The 27,588-nt window shown below is 44.1% G+C and overlaps 1 protein-coding gene across 1 annotated transcript; it reads left to right on the top strand.

Annotated features, from left to right (window-relative positions):
- Positions 1–1,483: 1,483 nt before the first annotated feature.
- LOC139383834 (ADP-dependent glucokinase-like) lies at positions 1,484–16,047 on the top strand. Its single transcript, XM_071128412.1, has 6 exons — positions 1,484–1,837; positions 5,801–5,960; positions 11,364–11,554; positions 11,641–11,737; positions 11,908–12,044; positions 12,482–16,047. The coding sequence occupies exons 1-6, from the start codon at positions 1,645–1,647 to the stop codon at positions 13,186–13,188; spliced, it is 1,485 nt and encodes a 494-aa protein (XP_070984513.1). The 5' UTR covers positions 1,484–1,644; the 3' UTR covers positions 13,189–16,047.
- Positions 16,048–27,588: the final 11,541 nt, after the last annotated feature.

The following is a 27,588-nucleotide window of genomic DNA, read 5'->3' as shown; positions in this document are numbered from 1 at the left end:
AATCTGGATAGCTGAAACAGGTGACACCTTTAAAATGTATGTCAAATTATCTTTAAGGGTTCGTTAGAGCAATATAAGAACTAGCTTTTGATTAGCAGAAGGTTCTTTCATTGGTCCTAATGGGAGGACCCATGGAAATAGAATCTAGTCTATATTATATTTATATGGGAGGACCACTCTAAACTAGTTGATATTATTCCAGAAGTTAGATGCAGTATTTTACAACAAAAGCACCAATTGAAATAGGGAAATAAATGGTCAAATAGAAGACTCTGGCCATGCACACTGCCAGTGAATGTCAGTGTATGTGTTCTGATGTCTCATTTATAAAAATAAGTATATGTCTATTGATTGCTCTGGGCAAAGACAGACATTTTGATTGAGTAACAAATTGTGAAAAAATCTTAGCTATATTTTGACAGACTTTGGCCACAGTGACAGATAAAAGCCACTGAATCAACAGCAGTTATGTGAAAAGAGCTATTGAATAAAAGCTGACTGGTGTTTTCGCGTCATTACGGTAGGGCTATATTGCTGCCACTAGGGACTTGTGTAGAAAAGGTGGCGTCTTGGCACAGTGAAAATTCTAGGCGACTGCTATCACCAAATTGCCACTGCAAAGCCCTTCTGTACGTAGCCTAATGGTTGTTGGCAGTTTAGCTAGTTAGTGATAGGGAGGGTTACGGTGAGGGCTTGCGGGATGCTGTCACCGATTAAAGAAAATATTGGTCGACCGAAAGTAGTCTGTTCTTTCGACCAATCGAGTGCTCAAAATGTTTTTTAGTGTGTATTTTTCCATATATAGACACACCTCATGTGTTTTAATAAAACCAACTATGTGCATTGAGCTTGTCTGATGCTTTACGCTTACGGGTTGACGCTTCACGAGGGCGCCAGAGATCAAGATATGTCGTCATAATATATGCACGAACTCTTCTGAACTGTGTCGGCTGGGAAGCCACTAGAGGTGCGGAGGCTGCTGGTTTTCTGTTCTACTTGATAATGAATTGCATCACCTAGTGTGCCAGGTCTAAATCAGTCCCTGATTAGAGATGACCAATGAAAACAAGCCGAGTTTGAGGGCACTAGAGCATCGGGTCAATATAATGGTCGTCAGTAGTTACCACAGCCAAAAAGTCATAAACCCGCCTATTTCTTAAATGTTTCTTTAAAATGTGATTTTAAACCCTAATCTTAACAACGCTGCTAACCTTAAATTAAGACAAAAAAGCATTTATATTTTTATGGACAATTTTGCCTTTGGCCCTGATAACTAGTGGAAACCCAGTATAATGGATAATCAGTGGATCGTCACTATCATGGGTCATTTGGACTTCCATTTAAATAGTTACGGTTAGGGCATAGATAGAACAATGAGAGGTTTAGTTAATCTTTGGTTAGGGTTTAGGGTAGGGCCGTCCCAAGGATCTCAGATTGCACCGACCAAAACGTGGCCTTAGCCAGCTACTTCCGCTTTCTTGTCACTCCCCCTCCGCAGCTTCCTGGGGCTGACCCTGTATTCACGCTTGAAACCAACAACACAACCGCCTCCTCAGGGACACTTGTTTTGTCAATCCAGTTTGTTTGCTAGACTCGTCGTAGCTGTTGCCTGGAGGACCGCTGGCCAGTCCACAGCCACTGGCCATGGAGCAAGGAAGCGGGTTTTCATTCATGAAGTATGGGACTGCAGCGTCCCTCGCAATGGTTCTGCTGGCGTACTGGTTCCGATCTCCAGGGGAGTCAGGACTAGATAACAGGCTTGACACGGTGCTGTCCTCCCTACTGCGGGCTGAAAGCAAAGTGGGGATGAACAACGCCAGACCCAGGGTGGCGATAGGTGAGAATCCTATATGACAAGCTAGCCTAGCATCAGTTAGCTAGCTAATGTCAGCTAACCTTAGTCCTTACTTTGATGCGCAGAGAGGAGGGTCATTCCTACAAACCAGTGCCTTTTGGATAGTATATCTTTGTATTTTTGTTGTTGTATTCTACCAGAGAAAGGACGTTAGACTTTCAGAAAAATATATTAGTCAAACTCGGCCACTTAACATTTGTTGGTACATTTTCCAAACGGTTAGGTGCATAATCCTAACAGGGTGGATGGAGGAACCTTACAGGTGTAAATTAGCAATAGCTCTGTGAGTGAGCTGATTGAATTAGCATAATGGTGAACACTTGAACAGTATTTTTAACTTCTCTATCAAATATATTTAGACATTTTTGTTAATTTTCTCTAATTTAACCTATCAGGAAGGAAATGTATGAGTGGGAAATACAGACTAACAACGTGAAAAATATACAACTGCGTGTTTTATGTTTATTGAACTTTGCACCGTTTTTGCACAAAATAAATGACGACACTGAATGTGGTGTTATTGTAGGAAGGGGTTGTTTTCTTAAAGGAGAATTACAACAAACTAACAGGGTGGAAAGTGATATTAGTGACACGCACATCTTAAATAAAATAATAATAAATACAGTAATCACGAAAAAAAGTTATTGATGAATTATATGATGAATTTGAACTATTTTTATGGCTTCTATTTCTGGTGGAAGTTGATGAATGACCCCCACGGGACTTGGCGAAAACGCCAACATCTACTGAAAAAAGTGTAGTTTTTTTTATAGCTTTGATGTTTAAACGAGTTTGGGATGGTTAATGTTTAGAAAAAAAAATCCCTTACCGAAAACCTTTATTTTATTTGCCGCGGATATAAAGTGCTCCGCACGTCATGCTCATTAACAGTTGGAAAAAATGGCAGATAGTGAGTTAGGGAAGCGACAGCAGCGAAGTCCTCTATGGCAATACTTTTGAGAAGTTAAATGAGAAGGTGATTAAATGCAACCATTGCGAGATGGAATTGTGCTGCAGTACAGGTGCAATGCTCAAAGGGAGACCCAACCCTTTGATGGCACCAGTGCAACAATGATCAAATGATTACAGAAATGATTGCAGTTGATATGCAGCCAATAGTAGAGAATGTCAGCATCAATACCCTAATAGCATATCTAGAGCCAGTCTAAAAGATGCTTTGATGAAAAACCGTAAAGGCCCTGATGGAGAAATTGTACAATAATTGCACTGCAAGCACAAAGCGCAAGCTCTCAAAACACCATACGTGGCATTAACAGATTGTTGGACGTCTATGAAACACACTGTCATACCTCACTGTAACGAGCCATCACATTGATGAGAAGTGGGACATGAAGTCCTATGTACTGACAACTGAGACCATGGAGGAAAGAGACAAGAGAACCTAAAACGGCATTAATACCATTGTTGCTGAGTGGGTGGGGACAGCAGTAAGGTAAACGCTGTCTGGTTAGGTTGTCAGGACTGCGCCTCCTTAATGGTCATATGCAGGACCATATCTGAATTGTGAAACACATACTTTTATGATTAAAAAAACAATGTTAAAATGACAACAAAATGGCAGTTTAAACTTTTAAGATGTATTTTTTTATTTGTACATTTGTCACATCCCAATTCAAAATGCATAAAATTCCATTTCAAGTTCGATAATTTTGTGTTAAGGTAAAGGACACCTGCCCTTATTGAAAGCCTTTTGGAATCTTACACTAAATAAGTGATATTTCCTGGGGACAGAAAAGGCACCGCACACTAGGAATGACGCAGGTGGTTTTAGCCATTTTATGGGGTTTTGGATTGCATGAAAACCATCTGGCCAAGCAAGCACCAGCAGCTTTTTATAAAACCATTTAAACATATTTACAATTGTGGTTGATGTATCTTATTAGCTAGCTAGCTGATGTATCTTATTAGCTAGCTAGCTAATGAGCCAATAAATCAATGCAAATTACTTGGTCTGGTTATTTAGGCTGTAATACACCCTGAAACTAATGCCAGCAAAATTGTGTACATTTTCCTTACAAGCCAGAATGTACCCACAGAAAAGTATTGTTTACCAAACCTTTTAGAGAGTCGTTAGGTACATGGTTCAGTTTGGCACCGAGGTAAAGTTAGTGACTTTGCTGTTATTGTGTGTTGACACATTTCTGAAAGGACTTTGCATGCACCTTGATTTATGGTAGCATATTTACGAAGCACAGAGTACTGTAGTACAGTTGAAGTCGGAAGTTTACATACACTTAGATTGGAGTCATTAAAACTCATTTTTAAACCACTCCACAAATTTCTTGTTAACAAACTATAGTTTTGGATAGTCGGTTAGGACATCTACTTTGTGCATGACACAAGTCATTTTTCCAACAATTGTTTACAGACTTTCACTTATAATTTACTGTATCACAACTCCAGTCAGTCAGAAGTTTACATGCACTAAGTTGACTGTGCCTTTAAACAGCTTGGAAAAATCCAGAAATTGTCATGGCTTCTGATAGGCACATTGACATAATTTGAGTCAATTGGAGGTGTACCTGTGGATGTATTTCAAGGCTTACCTTCAAACTCAGTGCCTCTTTGCTTGACATCATGGGACAATCAAAAGAAATCAGCCAAGACCTCAAATTTTTGTAGACCTCCACAAGTCTGGTTCATCCTTGGGGGCAATTTCCAAAACCCTGAAGGTACAACGTTCATCCGTACAAACAATAGTACGCAAGTATAAACACCATGGGACCACGCAGCCGTCATACCGCTCAGGAAGGTGACTCGTTCTGTCTCCTTGAGATTAACATACTTTAGGTGCAAAAAATGCAAATCAATCCCAGAAAAACAGCAAAGGACCTTGTGAAGATGCTGGAGGAAACAGGTGCAAAAGTATCTATAGCCACAGTAAAACAAGTCCTATATCGACATAACCTGAAAGGCCGCTCAGCAAGGAAGAAGCCACTGCTTCAAAACCGCCATAAAAAAGACAGACTATGGTTTGCATTTGCGCATGGAGACAAAGATTGTACTTTTTGGAGCAATGTCCTCTGGTCTGATGATGTAAAAATAGAACTGTTTGGCCATAATGACCATCGTCATGTTTGCAGGAAAAACGGGGAGACTTGCAAGCCGAAGAACACCATCCCAACCGTGAAGCACGGGGGTGGCAGCATCATGTAGTGGGGGTGCTTTGCTGCAGGAAAGACAGGTGCTATATTATGTGGCTATATTGAAGCAACAATTGTGGCAAAATGGCTTAAGGACAACAAAGTCGAGGTACTGGAGTGGCCATCACAAAGCCTTGACCTCAATCCTATAGAAAGTTGTGGGCAGAATTGAAAAGCGTGTGCGAGCAAGGAGGCCTACAAACCTGACTCAGTTACACCAGCACTGTCAGGAGGAATGGGCCAAAATTCACCCAACTTATTGTGGGAAGCTTGTGGAAGGCTACCCAAAATGTTTGACCCAAGTTAAAAAATTTAAAGGCAATGCTACCAAATACTAATTGAGTGCATGTGAACTTCTGACCCACTGGGAATGTGATGAAATAATTAAAATATTAAATAAATCATTCTCTCTACTATTATTCTGATATTTCACATTCTTAAAATAAATTGGTGATCCTAACTGACCTAAGACAGGGAATTTTTAATCTGATTAAATGTCAGGAATTGTGAAAAACTGAGTTGAAATGTGTTTGGCTAAGGTGTATGTACACTTCTGACTTCAACTGTATCTCACTCCCTCTGCCACTTAGTACATCTGTCAGAGTACTGGGAGTACTGGGCAGGCAGGCGGGGCAGTGGAAGTAATTGGGGGGGGGATTGGTGGCTGTGCTGGGGGCATCAAATTATGTTCTCTCTGTGTCTCTGTCTCTGAGATTTGGGGGTTGCTTTGTGATTGTGTAGAGTTAAATACTGTTCTCACCGTTTCTCTCTCTTCCTCCAGGTTTAGGGGGTTGTGTTGACGTCATCGTGGATGGGGTGACGTTGCTGAATAAGATCGGCCTGCCGCCCACAGGCCAGCCTCTCCACCATGACTACATAGAGACCGCTGATCAGCTGGCACAGAGCTTCGCTTACTTCTTTGCCCCGGGAGCAGCCTCAGAGTAAGTGGCCAAGTCCCCTTGTGTGTGTGTGTGTGTGTGTGTGTGTGTGTTGTGACATTTCTAGTGCACAGTGTTAATGAACAACTAAAGGACAAAGTCTGCGATCCTTTACAAAGGCATTCGGTTACACACACACACACACACACACACACAAACACAGATATGTGTTCCTTACAGACCAGGTCAATATACACACAATAAATATTTTAGTAAATAAAGTGATAAGCACACAGTAATTAGTCTCTACCATCGTGTGCTCTTAATGATGGTTTTATGGTGTTGAAGACAATTGCATGTTCTCAGTATTTGGCTTTGGAATTTCAATTAAAATGCAATAAAATAATGAAGGTCATATTTCATAATGCATTTAATTAAAACATTTTTATTTGAAACTGAACTCAAACTGTAATACATTTTGTTAGATCTTCCTCCGTAAATCTGATACCCCAATTAAACAATAACGGGCATGGTTGACGCCCCCCCCCCCACCTTTCTCCCGGTACTTATCATTCTAGCGTGTCTTCTTCATATAGCATTACAGTTCATCTTCCCAACAGCACATGTAACTCTTTCATGTCACATTTGATGGCCCTTGGTAATGTCCCGATTTTTCAATATCCAAATAAGTACACAAGTCTCTCATCTGAGCTACCACCATTCTCTCGTCCATTTCTCCCACCAGTACACCAAGAGCATGAAAGAAGTTTGAATGGGATCTCACTCCACATGCATTCACACAGGGTTTGTGTGAACCTCAAAACCTACCATGCATTAAGTGATACCTTTAAGACACGATCTGACGTCACCTTCCATGATAACCTCAAGAGAGGACAGATCAGAACAACAGTTTAGTTCAAGTAAATCAAATTCAGGAAATCCAGAAAAGCATTGACTATGACAAATTGTTACATTCCAAATTTTCTTAACATTATCTCTATGACAAATATCAAAGCATAACAACATACTGTTACTGTTGAAACCATTTTCAAAATTAGTTTATACTCCCTTATTTTTCTGGCGACCTCTCGTAAGAGTTACCAGATCAGGGAGTTAGCACCCTAGCCCATGGGGGAATCCCAACAATCCAGCAGACCCAATCTGGTGAAATTTGTATCAAAACAAAGACAAAAATGAGATCAGCAATTACACATCACACTCCATTTGGAGTAACTGTCAACTCTCATTAACATATATTTTTCCTTCTCTATGCAGACTGAACAAAATACATTTGTGTATTTACCCAAAGACCAGGGTCCCAGGGAACTGGTAGTTTCCCCCCTTTGAACACATGATTCACATTGCTAAATCAAAAATAAACTAACTTGAATAACCAATCAACTTAGAATTACAACTCTTAAACTCCATAAGGAAATAATGATATCCCATAAAGTAATGGTAAAATAGAATAGAGACTGGTGTTTCTCATTCATTTTTATAATTAAATCCCACCTGTTTCGATCATTTCTAGTGAGATTGATCTGGCCTCACCAGAAAGTCAGGTGACTTTCAAATATTTCATCTCCCTTTTCTTTCCCTGTCCTTCCAAAACACTTTTTTTTAAAAATCTAACATTTCCATAATTCTGCATACCAAATTGAAAAGACCCCACAAAATAAATCTCCCAGTATCAACACCACTAACGCATATTCATAACTGGTAAGTTGTGTGAGCGTGCTGGTAAACCGTAGGTCAAGAACACAGGAACAGGCGCTATCTGGGAACCACTGTCCTTACGCCAATCCTTAAATGTTTGTTTTAATACACCCCATCGTTTATTTAGCACGTACTACCCTTAGACATGGTGACATTCTCGCCACCGAGTCTTAACGATTCACAGGTCTCTCTTCCCCATGATTCTACATAACCACTGCACCACCATGTTCATGAACTAAAAAAAAATGTAAAGTTCATTTTAGGTTTGGTAAACCCCTGTGCTAATTCCTCGTGACCCCTCCACCCTTTCGTCCATTCTAGAAATCTATTTCAGAATAAGACGACATAAAATGTCAATCTATTTCCTAATAAAATTACATAATGTCTCATGAGATTAAAAACCTCCCAAGGTTTTGTGAGTTTGCGAGGAGTGTTTGGCCAGATAATTATAATTTGTTATGTCTTTAGAATCCATCCCTTGGCATGTCGCCTAGATTCTTCAACCCAAAATACTTTTCCCTGTGGCAAATTTAGCCAATTTCTCATCATAAGGAATCCGCAATATTTAATCCCTGCCATCTATTAAAAAGTTATCTCTGAACCACTGTTGATCGAACGGAGGCCATTCACTGCTATGTAAAATGTTCCTGTCTTGCTGCTCTCGAGGATTTGTTGCAAACACTTGTATAGCAGCATTTCCTCCAAATACAGCAGGTTCCAGGACCTCTTTCTTCCAATGCCCGATAGCTCCCTGTTTTAGTCCCACATCGATCACCCTACGCTTTTGTTTTTTTCTCCACTTTTCTTTGTCTTACCTTGGCCATTGAAACCACTGTTAGTGACTTTCACTGTGGCCGTATTAACCCCTCGCACGTCTGCCAAGTGAGAGGAGTATTATTCCACTCAAAGCATCCTGCTCTATTTCATCCACTACCCCCGCAATTGCCGTTTTGATCACCGGTTTCAAACCTGCCATCAAAGCCGAAGTGCAAATTCTATCAATGCACTCCCGTACCGTCTTTTTGCAGCTGAGGAATCTACTCATTTAATTTCTATAATTTCTATACTCTTCTGTTGATAAAACGGCAACATTACAACTTGGATATTGAGCTTGCGATTTCTCAATGATGTCATTGTGAGTTCTTTATTTGATTAGAATTTTCTGTCAGCAGGGAAATGTTGCCCAATTTTATCCAGTTTGCAAAATGTTTCCCATATTTGAGGCGAATTGGTAGAATGCTCGTGCGCTTCTTTCAGTGCCTCCACGGCTTTATTAAAATCCTCTAGCTCCGCTTTACAGGGTGAATCGGGGGCCGTCTGTCGCCATTTCAATAATTATTCTTCCGAAACCTCTCCCGACGGTGTCCAGGGTGTTAATATTTCTTCACTCCCGTCTCTAATATACACTTTCTATTAACTATTTTCCAAGGTAGCGCTACCCACTCCCCCGGGGAATGGTAATGGTATTTCTGCCTATTAATTGATCACGGCACTTAATACCTTGTATTAGAACCAATGCTGTAGCGTCTGCAAATGTATTACTGGAGAATACTGATGACCTAATGTCTTGTTCCAGTTTTACGCCTCAAATATCACTGTTGTTGATAACACACATTACCAACATTAATCACACTTGTCATCCTATTTCCACATAATGTTATGGTTCCCTCTCCCCATAGGGCATAAACCAACCGTTCTCCTTGGTGCTACTGCTGAGCAACGTAACGCAAACAGTGTTTGAATATCTTATTGCTTTTCTTTTAACCATGCATGTGGCTTTACTTCAGAATTTATAGGCAACCTTATCATTATCCACATAAACTCTACTGCCTCACTGTCACTGCAGCTGGGACTTTCATCCCTTTTACAGATCTCACAGGGGAATACCCCTACTAGGGACCTATCCTATGCAGAACCTACCCTACACTGTAATGTCACTCATGGATCTCAAAGAGGAACCTCCACTCGGGACCTATCCTTATGGAGCCTACTAGAGGGTCGACCGATTTAACCGGAATGGCCGATTTTTAATTAGGGCCGATTTTAAGTTTTCATAGCAATCGGTGATCAGCATATTTGGACACATTCATGGCCGAATACATTGCACTCCACGAGGAGACTGCGTGCAGGCTGACTACCTGTTATGCGAGTGCAGCAAGGAGCCAAGGCAAGGTGCTAGCTAGCATTAAACGTATCTTATAAACAACAATCAATCTTAACATAATTGCTAGTTAACTACACATGGTTGATGATATTACTAGTTTATCTAGCTTGTCCTGCGTTGCATATAATCGATGCGGTGCCTGTTAATTTATCATTGAATCATAGCCTACTTCGCCAAACGGGTGATGATTTAACAAGCGCATTCGTGAAAAAAGCACTGTCGTTGCACCAATGTGTACCTAACCATAAACATCAGTGCCTTTCTTAAAATCCATACACAGAAGTATATTTTTTAATCCAGGTTCACAGGCAATATTAAACTAGGAAAATTGTCACTTCTCTTGCGTTCCGTGCACGCAGAGTCAGGGTATATGCAACAGTTTGGGCCGCCTGGCTCATTGCGAACTAATTTGCCAGAATTTGACGTAATTATGACATAACATTGAAGGTTGTGCAAAGTAACAGGAATATTTAGACTTATGGATGCCACCCATTAGATAAAATACGGAATGGTTCCGTATTTCACTGAAAGAATAAACGTTTTGTTTTCTAAATGAGTTTCCGGATTTGACCATATTAATGATATAAGGCTCGTATTTCTGTGTGTTGTTATGTTATAATTAAGTCTAGGATTTGATATTTGATAGAGCAGTCTGACTGAGCGGTGGTAGGCAGCAGCTAGCTCGTAAGCATTCATTCAAACAGAACTTTTGTGAGTTTGCCAGCAGCTCTTCACTATGCTTCAAGCATTGAGCTGTTTATGACTTCAAGCCTGGAGCGATGGGTAACGATGCTTCGAGGGTGGCTGTTGTCGATGTGTTCCTGGTTTGAGCCCGGGTAGGGGCGAGGAGAGGGACGGAAGCTATGCTGTTACACTGGTAATACTAAAGTGCCTATAAGAACATCCAATAGTCGAAGGTTAATGAAATACAAATGGTATAGAGAGAAATAGTCCTATAATAACTACAACCTAAAACTTCTTAACTGGGAATATTGAAGACTCATGTTAAAAGGAACCACCAGCTTTCATATGTTCTCATGTTCTGAGCAAGGAACTGAAACGTTAGCTTTCTTACATAGCACATATTGCACTTTTACTTTCTTCTCCAACACTTTGTTTTTGCATTATTTAAAACAAATTGAACATGGTTCATTATTTATTTGAGGCAAAATTGATTTTATTGATGTATTATATTAAGTTAAGTGTTCATTCAGTAAAGTTCATGTTGTAATTGTCATTATTACAAATAAATGAATAAACAAATCGGGATCAGCTTTTTTTGGTCCTCCAATAATCTGTATTGAAAAATCATAATCGGTCGACCTCTAGAACCTACCCTACACCATATTTACCTGGTTCTCGCAGAGGAAAGCCTCCACTCAGGACCTATCCTTATGGAACCTTCCCTACACCATATATTTGACCTTAAAAAGCACTAATCTCTCAGCACTAACACACACTTCTAAAACGTTTTCCTGGGCTTGGTTGTGTAACTCTTTAAAAGCTGTGGAGTTTCTACATTCTAACCCTCCCTCCTTTTTCTGGTACCCCTTCAACCCCCCCCCCCCCCCCCCCTCTCCTCTCAGGCGGTTTGTGATAAATGACACCTTGTTCAGTCAGCTGGTCGAGGCATCCCGTGAGTTGCCCGACAACCGCTGGGCCATAGGTGGCAACGCCCCGGTGATGGCTGGTCGCATGGCAACCGAGGGCTGCGACGTGTTGCTAGGGGGGAGCTTCAGCCCCGACTTCGCTGACATACTGTCCCAGCACATCACAGGTACACACACACACACAGTACATGAGTACATACATCCCTCCTTGATGCCATCCCCCACCCACCTCCCTCCCCCTCTGTCTCTCCAGTTGCAGGTAATGTGGTGGAGGAGCCTGATATCCATCTGATCCTGGAGTACCCATCAGGAGCCACCTGGGGCCAGTACACCGCCCGCAGAGCCAACAGGTGTGTGTTAATACTAGAGGGTGTGAGATGAACAGAGTTAGATTATTCATGGTGTGGTTGCATATCAGGACCTTCACTTTGTGTGTGTGTGTGCGTGCGCGTGTACCTGTGAACCTATGATGTAGTCCATTATAACCCTTGCCCTGTGTCACTAACCTGTGTGTGTCCAGGTACATAGTCCACAGTGATGACCATAACCCGTACCTGGCGTCGCTTCAGGACTTTGAGGTGAAGCTACAGGACTTCCACCCTGACCTGCTGGTGGTGGGCGGGCTCCAGATGATGGACAGCTTCCCCTTCCAACAGGGTGAGAGGATACTCTGCCACCCTGTTTGTCAGCTTGTTCCCCAATTGGCAGGTGTTTTCAGAGCAGAGCTGGTTCCCATTGAGTGACAGACTGTTTGTATTATAGTGGTCTGTGTTGCTGTGAGGGAGAGAGTAGCGGAGGGAAGGATAAGAGAGCGGAGGGGAAGGCAGGGTTGGTTCCCATTGACGTGCAGACTGTTGGTATTCAAGTGGATTAACCCTGCCTGCCTCTATTCAATAGCTCTGCTGCCTCAGTCACACAGGCCTCTAGAACTCAGCCGGCATAGGAAGCACATGTGTGTGTATAGGGAGGGTGTGGGGATGTATCCAATGCTGTGTTTTCTTTGGCCAGGAACATGCCTTTGTGCTGTCAGACTGGTTTTACTACTTTGAATAAGTTCTCTCCCCCTCTAACAGCATCTCTCTCTCTCTCTCCAGGTGAGCGGGAAGCACTGCTCTCTCGGCTGGGCAGTCTCCTCTCCTCCTCCTCCCCTCGTACGGGCGTCCATTTTGAGATGGCCAGCTTCGTGGATGAGGGTCTAATGGGGGACCTGCTGCGTCTGGTCCTGCCCCACGCTGACTCTCTGGGGATGAACGAGCAGGAGCTGCCCAACTTGCTCAGCCTTCTGAGGGGCTCCAACATCACCGTGCTCTCTGACCCTAACCCTCGCGTTGCTACCGTCCTCGACCAGATGAGGGCGCTCTACCGCCTGGTCAACCAGCGCTACCGCGACGCTAATGAGGATAGCGACATGGGCGCTTACGCCACTAGTGCCAAAGGCCGGCCGCTGACCCGGCTCCACGTACACACCCTGGCGTTCCAGGCCATGATCGTGACGCGCGGCTCCCAGTGGAAGAACACCATGTCTGCTGTGGCCAAGGCCTCGCTCACCGCCAACCGCCACGTGTGTGGCTCGCCGGACATCGACCCCAGCAAGGCGCGCCTCATCATGGACGAGTCGTTCTCGGTGAGTAGTAAGGAGGGCAGCCAGCGGATCCCTCTAGAGGAGACCAGGCCTGTCAGCTGCTGGGACGAGGAGGACTACGAGATCTGTGTGGCGCCTGTCCTGGTGTGCACCGAGGTTTACCAGACGGCCGGGGGAGGGGACAACATCTCTGCCGCAGGACTGGTGCTGCAGATCTGAGCCATTGATAGCGACGAACGGCTAACTCTGACTAAGCGTTAGCTTAACAGGGGCTGCCAACTCTGCTCCGGGGGGGTGGTGCACTCTTTTGCTCCAGCCCTATTCTAACACACTGAATTCAACTATACAAGATCCTCATGAGTATCTGATAGGTAGGTCCAGAGCAAAAGCCAGCACACCTCGTAGCTCTCCACTAGGATTGGCCCCCTAGGATTCACCGCTAGGCTAACGCGCCAAAGGGTAACACAGAGAGCTATGATAGCTGGCTAGCTCTCTGGAGCTCCACAGACTTCTTGAATAAATTCCACGTGTGTTTTAAGTCAGTAAACCAAACGGACAGAAAGACAGACAACCCTTCCCATAACATGTGAAGACTTTAGGCATTCTGGTTTTAGGTGTGTTTATTTTTGGTTTTGATTGTTTCATGTTGTGTTGCCGGTGCAATGCTAACACAGGGTCCAGTGTGTCTGTGGCAGGGCCGAGCCTGCTCCTCTTCTCTCTCTCTCCTTTTATCTCCTCTCCCCGCTCTCCTCCTGAGCTCATTTCTCTCCTGTCCTCTCTGAGCAGTATGACCCGGGTGAGACTCACACACTCCAGACTTCTATACTTCCTGTCAAACAGACCGTGTCAAGACAGGCAGCTCGTTCTCTCATTCCGTCAGAAGATGGAACACATCTAATAATACTACCCATAAACCCCCCTGGGATATATAGTATTTCCTCAACCAGAAACAAAAATAAAAAGTTTATTGGACACATTCAAATAGGTCCCTCCCTGTTCTGTTTAGTTCCTCGTTAATACACCCCTGCTGTGGGGTTTTCCTCAACCATGTGTGTGTCGGTCGGTCGTGCAACGGTCCAGACACGCATCACATATCCACTATTTTCCCTGTAGTCTTTTACATAGATCCGTATCTGCCTTGGAGCTGTTATCATAGTTATTCATCCCATTCTCTCCCAGGATATCAACACAAAAACCCAACATTCCATCAGTCCCACTATTTCAGACGTTCTGTCCCTGTGTACTAATGTTTTGATTATTTTTTTCCACAAGGGAAAGATTTAGTTTGATATCTGTGAAGTTTTTTTTGGGGGGGGGGGGGTTTCATGTAAACCAGATTTAATGCTGGAGGCATATGAGACTTAACTCGTATGTCTAGGTCTGCGTTCATACAGGCAGCCCAATTTGTATATTTGTTCACTAATTGATCGTTTGACCAATTCGATCAGCTCATTGGGCAAAATATCAGAATTGGGCTTCCTGTGTAAACACAGTCTATAATTAGTTTAAAAAATGGGTTTTTAATGTATATACATATTGTTGCTTGATGCTAAACTCAATCTGGCCTGTACATACAATCCGCTGTAATGTTGTCTTCGCGCTGATTTCATGATTGACAACAGGGAGTGCTTCTCTTATGTCTGTAATGTGAAACTATTTGACCCTTTACATGAGCATGTATTCTTCCCATGATCTCCTCACTCTGTATCATATCATTGCGTCACACACAGAAACACATTAGGCCCTCCGGTTGTTTGAATGACTCCTGCATGGGCCACGCACACTGAATGTGTTAACTGTAAGGCGCTTTGGCTAAAAGTGCCTGCGAAATAATATCAGACACACGTTTGTCATTTTAAATGTACTTTTCTATGGAGAACGGCCCGTGATCTCATCTGCTGTGAAGGGAGACTGGGTGCATCCCAACAGTCTGTGGTTTTCTCTCCCTGTTTCCTGTATTTAATTAGCACCGACCTGCACATATCTCAAATCTTCATATGAGCGCAGATGAGAGGAAGCCACTGTACTAATGAGATGTAGATGACGCCTGTATTGCTTGACAGGGTTTCTCTGCTGCCCTCTAAAGGCTGCATTTATTTTGAGACCTAACACCATGCCACTTCAAGTGTCCACCCCTCTGAGTGACTGATCTGCAAGCTTGTGTGTGTGTGTGCGTTCCTGCCTGTCTGCGCCTGCTTGTCCCAGACACGCATGTTATGAGTGAGTGTGCATGCTTGCGGAACATACTTGTGTGTGCGTTGCTCTGGCCATCTGACATTGTTGTCTCAGGAACTAGCTGGGCTGTTCAGGAGACCTGTAGGCTCTGGGAGACCTTAAACTATATGTATGTGGACACCCCTTCAAATTAGTGGATTTGGACATTTTTAGCCACATCCGTTGCTGACAAGTGTATAAAATCTAGCACGCAGCCAAGCAATCTCCATAGACAAACATTTGCCTTATTGAAGATCTGTGACTTTCAACGTGGCACCGTCATAGGTTGCCACCTGTCTAACAAGTCAGTTTGTCAACTTCCTGCAAGAGCTGCTCCGGTCAACTGTTAAGGGCTGTTATTGTGAAGTGGAAATGTCTTGGAGCAACAACGGCTCAGCCGCAAAGTGGTAGGCCACAAAAGCTCATAGAACGGGAACGCCTAGTGCTGAAGCGTGTCCTTTGTTCCAAACTGCCTTTGGAATCAACGTCAGCATAATAACTGTTCGTGAGCTTCATAAAATGGGTTTGGAGTAATGTAAAGCTTGCATCCATTGGACTCTGGCGCAGTGGAAAACATGTTCTCTGGCGCAATGTTCCAACATCAGGTAGAAAGCCTTCCCAGAAGAGTGGAGGCTGTTATAGCGGCAAAGGCGGGACCAACTCCATATTAATGCCCATGAATTTGGAATGAGATGTTGGACGAGCAGGTGTCCATATACTTTATGCCATGTAGTGTACTTCCAGATGGATTGGAGGACTTGGTTGGGTGTATCACAGTACATGGAGGAAGGCTGGCTCATAGCCACGTGGGTTGGTTTATTCTGATTGACTTGGGATAAATAAAGAAACACACATTCCATCTTCTGGTGTCTATCCTGTCTCTTATTTACAGAAAGTCATTTCTCATTCAAGCCATGTCTGAATCTCGGACATAGTCTGAGCCATCAAAGTGTAGACCCCTCAAACTTCACTCTGGACCTCGCAGCCAGCTCCACTTTTTCATTGTTGCCCTTTAATCAGGGACTGATTTAGACCTGGGACACCAGGTGTGTGCAATTAATTATCGGCTATAACAGAACACCAGCAGGCTCCGGACCTCGTAGGGTAAGAGCTGAATATCCCTAGTGCAGACCCTTTTAATTAGTGTGCTCATCAAAGATACTGGGACATTACTGAATGGTATTTTATAGATTCACAACGCATCACTGAGAGTAAAAAAATAAATGACTCCCTTCCTACCTGGAGGGGAACCCTCCTCTCATTGGTCGCCACACACCTCCATTTTTATTTGTTTTTTATTTCACCTTTATTTAACCAGGTAGGCTAGTTGAGAACAAGTTCTCATTTACAACTGCGACCTGGCCAAGATAAAGCATAGCAGTGTGAACAGACAACAACACAAAGTTACACATGGAGTAAACAATAAACAAGTCAATAACACAGTAGAAAAAAGAGTATACATTGTGTGCAAAAGACATGAGGAGGTAGGCGGATAATTACAATTTAGCAGATTAACACTGGAGTGATAAATGATCAAATGGTCATGTGCAGGTAGAGATACTGGTGTGCAAAAGAGCAGAAAAGTAAATAAATAAAAACAGTATGGGGATGAGGTAGGTAAATTGGGTGGGCTATTTACCGATGGACTATGTACAGCTGCAGTGATCGGTTAGCTGCTCAGATAGCAGATGTTTAAAGTTGGTGAGGGAGATAAGTCTCTAACTTCAGCGATTTTTGCAATTCGTTCCAGTCACAGGCAGCAGAGAACTGGGAGGAAAGGCGGTCAAATGAGGTGTTGGCTTTAGGGATGATCAGTGAGGTACACCTGCTGGAGCGCGTGCTACGGGTGGGTGTTGCCATCGTGACCAGTGAACTGAGATAAGGCAGAGCTTTACCTAGCATGGACTTGTAGATGACCTGGAGCCAGTGGGTCTGGTGACGAATATGTAGCGAGGACCAGCCGACTAGAGCATACAGGTCGCAGTGGTGGGTGGTATAAGGTGCTTTAGTAACAAAACGGATGGCACTGTGATAAACTGCATCCAGTTTGCTGAGTAGAGTATTGGAAGCTATTTTGTAGATGACATCGCCGAAGTCGAGGATCGGTAGGATAGTCAGTTTTACTAGGGTAAGTTTGGCAGCATGAGTGAAGTAGGCTTTGTTGCGGGACAGAAAGCCGACTCTAGATTTGATTTTAGATTGGAGATGTTTGATATGAGTCTGGAAGGAGAGTTTACAGTCTAGCCAGACACCTGGGTACTTATAGATGTCCACATATTCTAGGTCGGAACCATCCAGGGTGGTGATGCTAGTCGGGCGTGCGGGTGCAGGCAGCGAACGGTTGAAAAGCATCCACCTGAAAGAGGCAGCGCTATCCATGTAAATGCCCCATCTGCAGTCCTTTAGTCCTCTTTCAACCAAACCAGCATGGCCCACTAGAGATGCATTATTGACTGAGTATTGCATGAGTGTGGTTGCCAAGGTATTTCATTTGAATTTTTGTACGTGGGGCATTTAAAGGGGTAGCCCCGCCTCTTTCAGGTGGATGTGATTGTGCTTAACGAGCTTTGATGGAGGTGTGTGGTGACCAATGAGGGGAGGGCTCCCCTCCAGGTAGGAAGGGAAGGATTTTGTCCACTTAGTAACTACTTCCTTGTTTTCAAATGTGGTGGCTGCATCATGGTATGGGTATGCTTGACATGGGTTAACACTGGAGAGTTTTTTTTTTTTTTCAGGCTGAAAAGAAACGGGAAAGAGCTAAGCACGGGCAAATCCTAGAAAACCTGCTCTACTCTGCTTTACACCTGACACATTCTGGTGTCTGGAATTTGCTTTTCAGCAGGACAATAACCTACAACAAAGCCAAGTCTGTACTTACCAAGAAGACAGTGAGTGCTACTGAGTGACCAAGTTAAAGTTGAGTCTGCTTGAAAATCTATGGCAAGACTTAAATTGCTGTTTAGCCATGATCCAACACCTTGACAGAGCTTGAAGAATGGGCAAATATTGCACAATACAGGTATGCAAAGCACTTAGGAGACTTACCCAAGAAGACTCCGCTGTAATCGCTGCCAAAGGTGTTTCTAACATGTATTGACTCGGTGGTGAACACTTATCTAATCAAGGGTGGCAGGTAGCCTAGCGGTTAAGAGCGTTAGGCCAGTAACCGAAAGGTTGCTGGTTTGAATCCCTGAGCTGGCAAATTGGAAAAATCTGCCGTTCTGCCCTTGAGCAAAGCAGTTCATATGGCGTAATTTCCATGTCTTAATTTAAAGAAGCAGGGAGGAATGTCAAACGCGGAAGATAATGTGCACGTGTGGAGAATTCAGATAAAAGGGGTCGCAGAGGTTCATGTTGAAGAGCAGTGGAGATAGTTGAGAGCTCATATAAAAATAAATATTGCGTGCCCAGAAAGTGGAAGTTTGAGTTTATTTATTCTTGCTCACAGATAACTGAAGAAATGCAGAATTTTACATGACTAATAATTGCAAAACACCCATTTAAAATACTTAACACACAATATGTGACAAATAGAATATTGAACAATTTAAAACATTTACAGGACATTTTTCATGATGGAAGTGTAAATATTAAAAGCTGGAGGTATTATACAATCTATCAGTGGGTAGAGGGGCATTTTACAGGTGGTTTGTACGGGCAGTTATACAGGACAGTTCGTGGCTGTTTCTCAGGAGCCTGGTGGTGCAGTTACCTCTTTTTGGAGGTAGCAGGTCATTCAGTGGATGGTCAAGAGTGTGCATGTCCTTCACCAGATGCACTGCATGCAGCCTGCTCTGCAGTGAGGGGAGCTGTGGTTGGACTGATCCACCACTGGAGATGATCCTCAAGGCCCTCTGCACCCGGTCTAGTTGGGCCTGCTGCTTTGTACTGCATCTAACTAACAGCACTCCACCGTATTCCAGACAGGGCCTGACCAGTGTAGTATAGACTGACCAGATCTTCAGTGGGTAGGCCATTTCTGGCAAGAACAGCCAAAGAGCAGGCGTCAGTGTAAATTGTCCGGTGGCAATTTTTATGAATTGTTCAGCAGTCTAATGGCTTGGGGGTAGAAGCTGTTGAGGACCCTTTTGGTCCTAGACTCCGGTACTGCTTGCCGTGCGGTAGCAGAGAAAACGGTCTATAACTTGGGTGACTGGAGTCTCTGACAATTTTCTGGGCTTTCATCTGACAGCGCCTATGATATAGGATTTCAGGAAGCCTGGATTTCAGGAAGCTTGCCCCCAGTGATGTACTGGGCTGTTCGCACTACCCTCTGTAGCGCCTTACGGTCAGATGCCAAGCAGTTGCATTACCAGGCTGTGATTCAACCGGTCAATATGCTCTCGATGGTGGAGTTGTAGAACTTTTTGAGGATCTGGGGACCCATGCCAAATATTTTCCTGAGGGGGGAAAGGTGCCCTCTTCACGACTGTCTTGGTATGTTTGGACCATGATAGTTTGTTGGTGATGTGGACACCAAGGAACTTAACTCTCGACCCGCTCCACTACAGCCCCGTTCATGTTAATGGGGGCCTGTTCGGCCAGCCTTTTCCTGTAGTCCATGATCAACTCATTTGTCTTGCTCACATTGAGGGAGAGATTGTCCTGGCACCACACTGCCAGTGACCTCCTCCCTATAGGCCGTCTCATCGTTGTTGGTGATCAGGCCTACCACTGTTGTGTCGTCAGCAAACTTAGTGATGGTGTTGGAAGTGTGCTTGGCCACGCAGTCGTGAGTGAACAGGGAATACAGAAGGGGACTAAGTACACACCCCTGAGGGGCCCCAGTGTTAAGGATCAGCGTGGCAGATGTGTTGTTGCCTACTCTTACCACCTGGGGGCGGCCCATCAGGAATTCCAGGATCCAGTTGCAGAGGGAGGTGTTTAGTCCCTGAGTCCTTAGCTTAGTGATGAGCTTCGTGGGCACTATGGTGTTGAACGCTGGGCTGTAGTCAATGAACAGCATTCTCACATAGGTGTTCCTTTTGTCCAGGTGAGAAAGGGCAGTGTGGAGTGCGATTGCGATTTGCGTCATCTGTGGATCTGTTGGGGGGTGTATGAATTGCAGTGGGTCTAGGGTGTCCGGGAGGATGATGTTGATGTGAGCCATGACCAGCGTTTCAAAGCACTTCATGGCTACCGATGTGAGTGCCACGGGGCAGTAATCATTTAGGCAGGTTACCTTCGATTCCTTGGGCACAGGGAGTATGGTGGTCTGCTTGAAACATGTAGGTATTACAGACTCGGTCAGGGAGAGGTTGAAAATGTCAGTGAAGACACTAGACAGTTGGTCCACGCATGCTTTGAGTACACGTCCTGGTAATCCGTCTGGCCCAGGGGCTTTGTGAATGTTGACCTGTTTTAAGGTTTTGTTCACATCGGCTACCGAGAGCGTTATCACAGTCATCTAGAACAGCTGGTGCTCTCGTGCATGCTTCATTGTTGCTTGTCTTGAAGCGAGTATAAGGCATTTAGCTCGTCTGGTAGGCTCGCGTCACTGGGCAGCTCGCATCTGGGTTTCCCTTTGTCGGGTTTTCCCTCGTTTGTGGTCTGTAATAGTTTACAAGCCCTGCCACATCCGACAAGCGTCAGAGTTGGTGTATTAGGATTCAATCTTAATCCTGTATTGACGCTTTGCTTGTTTGATGGTTCTTATAAGCGTCCTTGAAAGCGGCAGCTCTAGCCTTTAGCTCGATGCAGATGTTGCCTGTAATCCATGGCTTCTGGTTGGGATATGTGGGGACGACATCATCGATGCACTTATTGATGAAGCCGATGACTGACTGACAGGTGGTGTATTCGTCAATGCCATTGGATGAATCCCGGGAACATATTCCAGTCTGTGCTATCACAACTGTCCTATAGTGTAGCGTCCGCGTCATCTGACCACTTCCATATTGAGCGAGTCACTGGTACTTCCTGCTTTAGTTTTTGCTTGTAAGCAGGAATCAGGAGGATAGAATTATGGTCAGATTTGCCAAATGGAGGGCGGGGTAGAGCTTCGTATGCATCTGTGTGTGGAGTAAAGGTGGTCTAAGATGTTTTTATTCTCCTGTTTGCTCGTGACATGCGGGTAAGAATTTGGTAAAACTGATTTAAGTTTGCCTGCATTAAAGTCTCCGGCTACTAGGAGTGCCGCTTCTGGGTGAGCATTTTCTTCTTTGATTATGGCCTTGGTTGAGTTTATAGAGTTGGTTGAGAGCAATCTTAGTTCCAGCTTCGCTTTGTGGTGGTAAATAGACGGCTACGAATAATACAGATGAGTACTTTCTTGGTAAGTAGTGTGGTTAGCAAGTGGTGGGTGGTATTTTGGGCTTTGGTGACAAAACGGATGGCACTGTGATGGACTGCATCCAGTTTGCTGAGTATAGTGTTAGAGGCTATTTTGTAAATGACATCGCCAAAGTCAAGGATCGGTAGGATAGTCAGTTTTACGAGGGTATGTTTGGCAGCATTAGTGTTGCGAAATAGGAAGCCGATTTCTAGATTTAATTTTGGATTGGAGATGCTTAATGTGAGTCTGGAAGGAGAGTTTACAGTCTAACCGGACACCTAGGTATTTGTAGTTGTCCACATATTCTAAGTCAGAACCGTCCAGAGTAGTGATGCTAGTCGGGCGGGAGGGTGCGGGCAGCAATCGGTTGAAGAGTATGCATTTAGTTTTACCTGCATGTAAGAGCAGTTGGAGGCCACGAAAGGAGTGTTGAATGGCATTGAAACTCATTTGGAAGTTTGTGTCCAAAGAAGGGCCAGATGTATACAGAATGGTGTCGTCTGCGTAGAGGTTGATCAGGGAATCACCTGCATATATCAACATTGTTGATTATATATACAAAGAAAAGAGTCGGACTGAGAATTAAACCCTGTGGTACCCCCATAGAGACTGCCAGAGGTCCGGACAACAGGCCATCTGATTTGACACACTGAACTCTGTCTGAGAAGTAGTTGGTGAACCAGGCGAGGCAGTCATTTGAGAAACCAAGGCTGTTGACGGCTGCATGGTACAACCTTTTATCGATGGTGGATATGATATCGTTTAGCACCTTGAGTGTGGCTGAGGTGCACCCGTGACCAGCTCGGAAACAGGATTGCACAGGGGAGAAGGTACGATGGGATTTTGAAATGGTCAGTCATCTGTTTATTAACTTGACTTTCAAATACTTTAGAAAGGCAGGGCAGGATGCATATAGGTCTGTAACAGTTTGGTTCTAGAGTGTCTCCCCCCCTTTGAAGAGGGGGATGACCGCGGCAGCTTTACAATCTTTTGGGATCTCGGACGATACGAAAGAGAGGTTGAGCAGACTGGTAATAGGGTTTGCAACAATGGCGGCTGATAATTTTAGAAAGAGGGTCCAGATTGTGTAGCCCAGCTGATTTGTACGGGTCCAGGTTTTGCTACATTTTTTTGAAAGGGGCATGCTTATTTAAGAGGGTGAGGAAATTACTTTTAAAGAACGACCAGGCATCCTCGACTGACGGGATGTGGTCTATATCCTTCCAGGTTACCAGTATATCCTTCTGGGCCAGGTCGATTAGAAAGGCCTGCTCGCAGAAGTGTTTTAGGGAGCGGTTGACAGTGATGAGGGGTGGTCGTTAGAAACCATCCATAGCGGATGGAGGCAGTGATCGCTGAGTTCCTGATTGAAAACAGCAAAGTTGTATTTGGAGGGCAATTTGGTCAGGATAATATCTATGAGGGTGCCCATGTTTACAGATTTGGGTTGTACCTGGTGGGTTCCTTGAGATTGAGATTGTGAGATTGAGGAAATCTATCTTAGATTGTAGGACTGCCAGGGTGTTAAGCATATCCCAGTTTAGGTCACCTAACAGAACGAACTCTGAAGATAGATGGGGGCAATCAATTGACATATGGTGTCCAGGGTGCTGAGGGGAGCTGAGCTAATATGCAAGTATAAACACCATGGGACCACGCAGCCGTCATAACGCTCAGGAAGGAGACACGTTCTGTCTCCTAGAGATGAACGTACTTTGGTGTGAAACGTGCAAATCAATCCCAGAACAACAGCAAAGGAAACAGGTACAAAAGTATCTATATCCACAGTAAAACGAGTCCTATCTCGACATAACCTGAAAGGCCGCTCAGCAAGGAAAAACCACTGCTCCAAAACCACCATGAAGCCAGACTACGGTTTGCAACTGCACATGGGGACAAAGATTGTACTTTTTGGAGAAATGTCCTCTGGTCTGATGGAACAAAAATGTAACTGTTTGGCCATAATGACCATCGTTATGTTTGGAGGAAAAAGCAGGAGGCTTGCAAGCCGAAGAACACCATCCCAACCGTGAAGCACGGGGGTGGCAGCATCATGTTATGGGGGTGCTTTGCTGCAGGAGGGACTGGTGCACTTCACAACATAGTTTTCCTCCTCACGATGCCATTTATGTGGATATATTGAAGAAACATCAAGATTTTTTTTTTTCAAACCTTTATTTAACTAGGCAAGTCAGTTAAGAACAAATTCTTATTTTCAATGACGGCCTAGGAACAGTGGGTTCTCTAACCTCTCTGAACCACCCATACCCGGATCCGGGATAATTGTCATCAGCAACGCTGAATAGCATAGTGCCACAGTCAAATAATATCAAAAGAAAATATTCATATTCATGAAATCACAAGTGAAATATTGCAAAACACAGCTTAGCCTTTTGTTAATCCACCTGTCGTTTACAGCGAAAGCAATACAAGCGTTTGTGTAAGTTTATCGATCGCTCGACAAAACTAAGTACACTTAGCATCAGGTAACTTGGTCACGAAAATCAGAAAAGCAATCAAATTAATCGTTTAACTTTAATTATCTTCGGATGTTTTCACTCACGAGACTCCCAGTTAGACAAATGTTCCTTTTGTTCCATAAAGATATTTCTTATATCCAAATACCTCCGGTTAGTTTGGTGCGTTATGCCCAGGAATCCACCGGAAAGAGCGGTCACGACAACGCAGACAAAAATTCAAAATTATATCCATAATGTCGACAGAAACATGGCAAATGTTTTTTATAATCAATCCTCAGGGTGTTTTTCAAATATCTATTCGCTAATATATAAACCGGGACAGTTGGCTTTTCACTAGGACCGGGAGTAACAATGGCTGCCTTTCTCTTTTGCGCACAACTCACTCTGAGAGCCCCCACCTATCCACTTACGCAATATGGTCGTTCACGCTCCTTCTTCAAAATAAAAGCCTGAAACTATATCTGAAGACTGACTCCTTGAGGAAGCGATAGGAAAAGCAATCTGGTTGATATCCCTTTAAATGGAGCAATGGGAGGCTATGGAACATGGAGTTTTCAAAATAGAAGCCACTTCCTGGTTTGATTTTTCTCAGGGTTTCGCCTGCAATATCAGTTCTGTTATACTCACAGACAATATTTTGACAGTTTTTGAAACTTCAGTGTTTTCTATCCTAATCTGTCAATTATATGCATATTCTAGCATCTGGTCCTGAGAAATAGGCTGTTTACTTTGGGAACGTTATTTTCCAAACATAAAAATAGTGCCCCCTAGCTTCAAGAGGTTAACTGCCTGTTCAGGGGCAGAATGACAGATTTGTCCCTTGTCAGCTCGGGGGTTTGAACTTTGCAACCTTCCAGTTACTAGTCCAACGCTTTAACCACTAGGCTACCCTGCCGCCCCACATCAGTCAGGAAGTTAACGCTTGGTCGCAAATTGGTCTTCCAAATGGACAATGACCCCAAGCATACATAAAAGGCACACGCACTTTCAAATGTTAATACAAGGAAAGTGACATGATGTTGGACTTTTATGTTGTTGACACTAGAGCACCTGTAGTGCTAGGTCTTAAAGCATGTTTTTTTTTCCGGTCACAACTTGCAGACTTGTTTATGTGTTGCTGTGTGTTTTGTTGCCAACCTGGGATTATCTCAGCCAAAGACGAGTTTCAGTGAAAGATCAACGAAGTGTACGAAGGCCTAGATGGAGTTGTGGCCATTGTGGACGACATCCTTGTCTATGGTCGAACCAAAGATGAGCACGAGCGTAACCTCAGCGCGATGCTGCAAAGGTCCCGCGAGAGAGGAGTCCAGCTCAACCCCGAGAAGAGCACAGTCGGCGCTACAGAGGTCAGCTACTTCGGACATTGTCTCATAGAGACTGGAATCAAGCCACATCCACAATAGATCTCAGCAATAAAAGAAATGGAGCCACCAAAGAACCGTGCAGAGGTGGAAACAGTGCTTGGCATGGTCAATTACTCAGCCAAGTTCGCACCCAGCCTCTCCAATGCTAATGCACCCCTGCGTCAACTGCTAAAGCAGTCCAGTGAGTTTCTCTGGGACAAGCAACACGACATTGCTTTCCAGAATGTGAAAGACTTGATCACGAGAGAACCAGGACCAATCCTTGCCTACTACGACCACAACAAAGAGCTTAGACTCCAAGTGGACGCATCGAAGTATGGACTAGGTGCAGTGCTACTGCAAGAAGGAAAGCCCATCGGCTACGCTTCCAAATCACTCACAGACTGTGAAATCAACTACGCTCAAATCGAAAAGGAGCTCTACACCATTCTGTTCAGATGTAAATGTTTCCATCAGTACATATATGGACGACAAGTCATTGTGGAATCCGACCACAAGCCCCTTGAGTCAATTATGAGGAAACCACTAGCCGCAGACCCGCCAAAGCTACAGAGAATGATCCTTCAACTACAAAAATACGACTTCACAATCACTCACCGTCCAGGCAAAGACATCCCTGTCGCAGACACACTCTCCGGGAAGTTTCTTACCTATAAGGACAGCAGCCTCAGTGAAGGCATGGACATGCAAGTGCACACTGTGTACAGCAACTTACCAGTTAGTGACACAAAACTGAAGGAAATCCAAGCAGAAACAGAAAATGACTCACAACTCGCACAGCTGAGGAAAGTCATACAGGATGGATGGCCTGAGGAGAGGAGAAAATGCCCTCAGAGCGTCTCAGAATTCTGGAACCATCGTAATGAACTATCACAGATCAACTGAATAATTTTCAAATGAGAGAAAATGATTATTTCTACCAGTCTCAGAGAAGAGAGTTTGACAAAGATCCATGCTGGATACATGGGCATGGTAAACTGCAAACAGAGAGCACGGGACATTTTGTTTTGGCCCGGAATGTGCAAACAAATAGAGGACATTGTTGGTAAATGCGCCATATGTCTTGAACGACGCCCCTCAAACACCAAAGAGCCAATGTTACCTCACTGTATCCCAGACCGACCCTGGCATGTCCTGGCAACCGATCTGTTAACCTGGAACAACGAGGACTACATCGTAACAGTGGACTACTACAGCAGATACTTCTAACTCTACAAGCTTCACAGCACCACATATGCAGCTGTGATACACAAGCTGAAAGCAGCCTTTAGGCATGGCATTGTAGAGACTTTAAAATCTGACAATGGGCCCTGTTACAAATCAAATGAGTTTGAATCCTTCACAAAAGCATGGGAGTTCACACATCACCACACGCCCTCAAAGGAATGGCCTTGCTGAAAAATCTGTGCAGATTGCTAAATCACTCATGGACAAAGCAAAAGCAGACGAGAGACCCCTACCTCAGTCTCCTTGAATACCACAACACTCCAGTTGACAACTTCAAATCACCAGCCCAGCTGTTGATGAGCCACAGACTTCGCTCCATCCTTCCCAGCACCAACCAGCAGCTGCAACCTGAGGTCGCCAGCTACAAGGAAATGCATTAAAAACGTGCACAGAGACAACACCAACAAAAGCGATACTACGACAGGTCAGCTAGACCACTGCCACCACTGAACGACAGAGAGTCAGTTAGAATCCAGGAGCATGGCCTCTGGAAGCCAGCGGTCGTCATCCAGCCAGCTGACACTGAACGTTCATATCACATCCGCACCGCAGAAGGAGCGGTGTACTGCTGCAATCATCGTCACCTACTGAACACAAAGGAACAACACAATGATGAGATGAACTGTTCCCCTGAAAGAGAACGTGATTGACTAAACCCACACACAGCACAACATACACCATACTTACCTGCAACACCACAAGAACTGTTGACTGACACAGAAGCATGCTCAGCATCATATCGCACAAGGTCAGGAAGAGAGGTCAAGTCCAGAGCTGTCCTAGACCTGTGAAATGTCAAAGGGTGTAGGCGGATCGATGCCCTAAAAGAGTTTGACTGTAAACTTGTTATTGAAAGTTTACTTGAAATGCTTTGGTATTGTACTTGTTTGAAATGTTAAGATGTTATTTCTACAGTGAAAGCTGAGTTGCTGAGAATCCCTTGTTTGAAAAGTAACAGTATGTTGATTTATTGTTTCAGAGTCTGTTGATTCAGTTGGTATAGTATGCAATATAAATGGTTACTTGCTCTGTAGTTTGAACTCAAGGTATGTATTCAAAA

Source organism: Oncorhynchus clarkii, chromosome 25 (genome assembly GCF_045791955.1).
Source record: "Oncorhynchus clarkii lewisi isolate Uvic-CL-2024 chromosome 25, UVic_Ocla_1.0, whole genome shotgun sequence".
NCBI classification, from domain to species: domain Eukaryota; kingdom Metazoa; phylum Chordata; class Actinopteri; order Salmoniformes; family Salmonidae; genus Oncorhynchus; species Oncorhynchus clarkii.
Note: the sequence above shows the minus strand (reverse complement) of the source record. Positions and strands in the feature narration are given on the sequence as shown.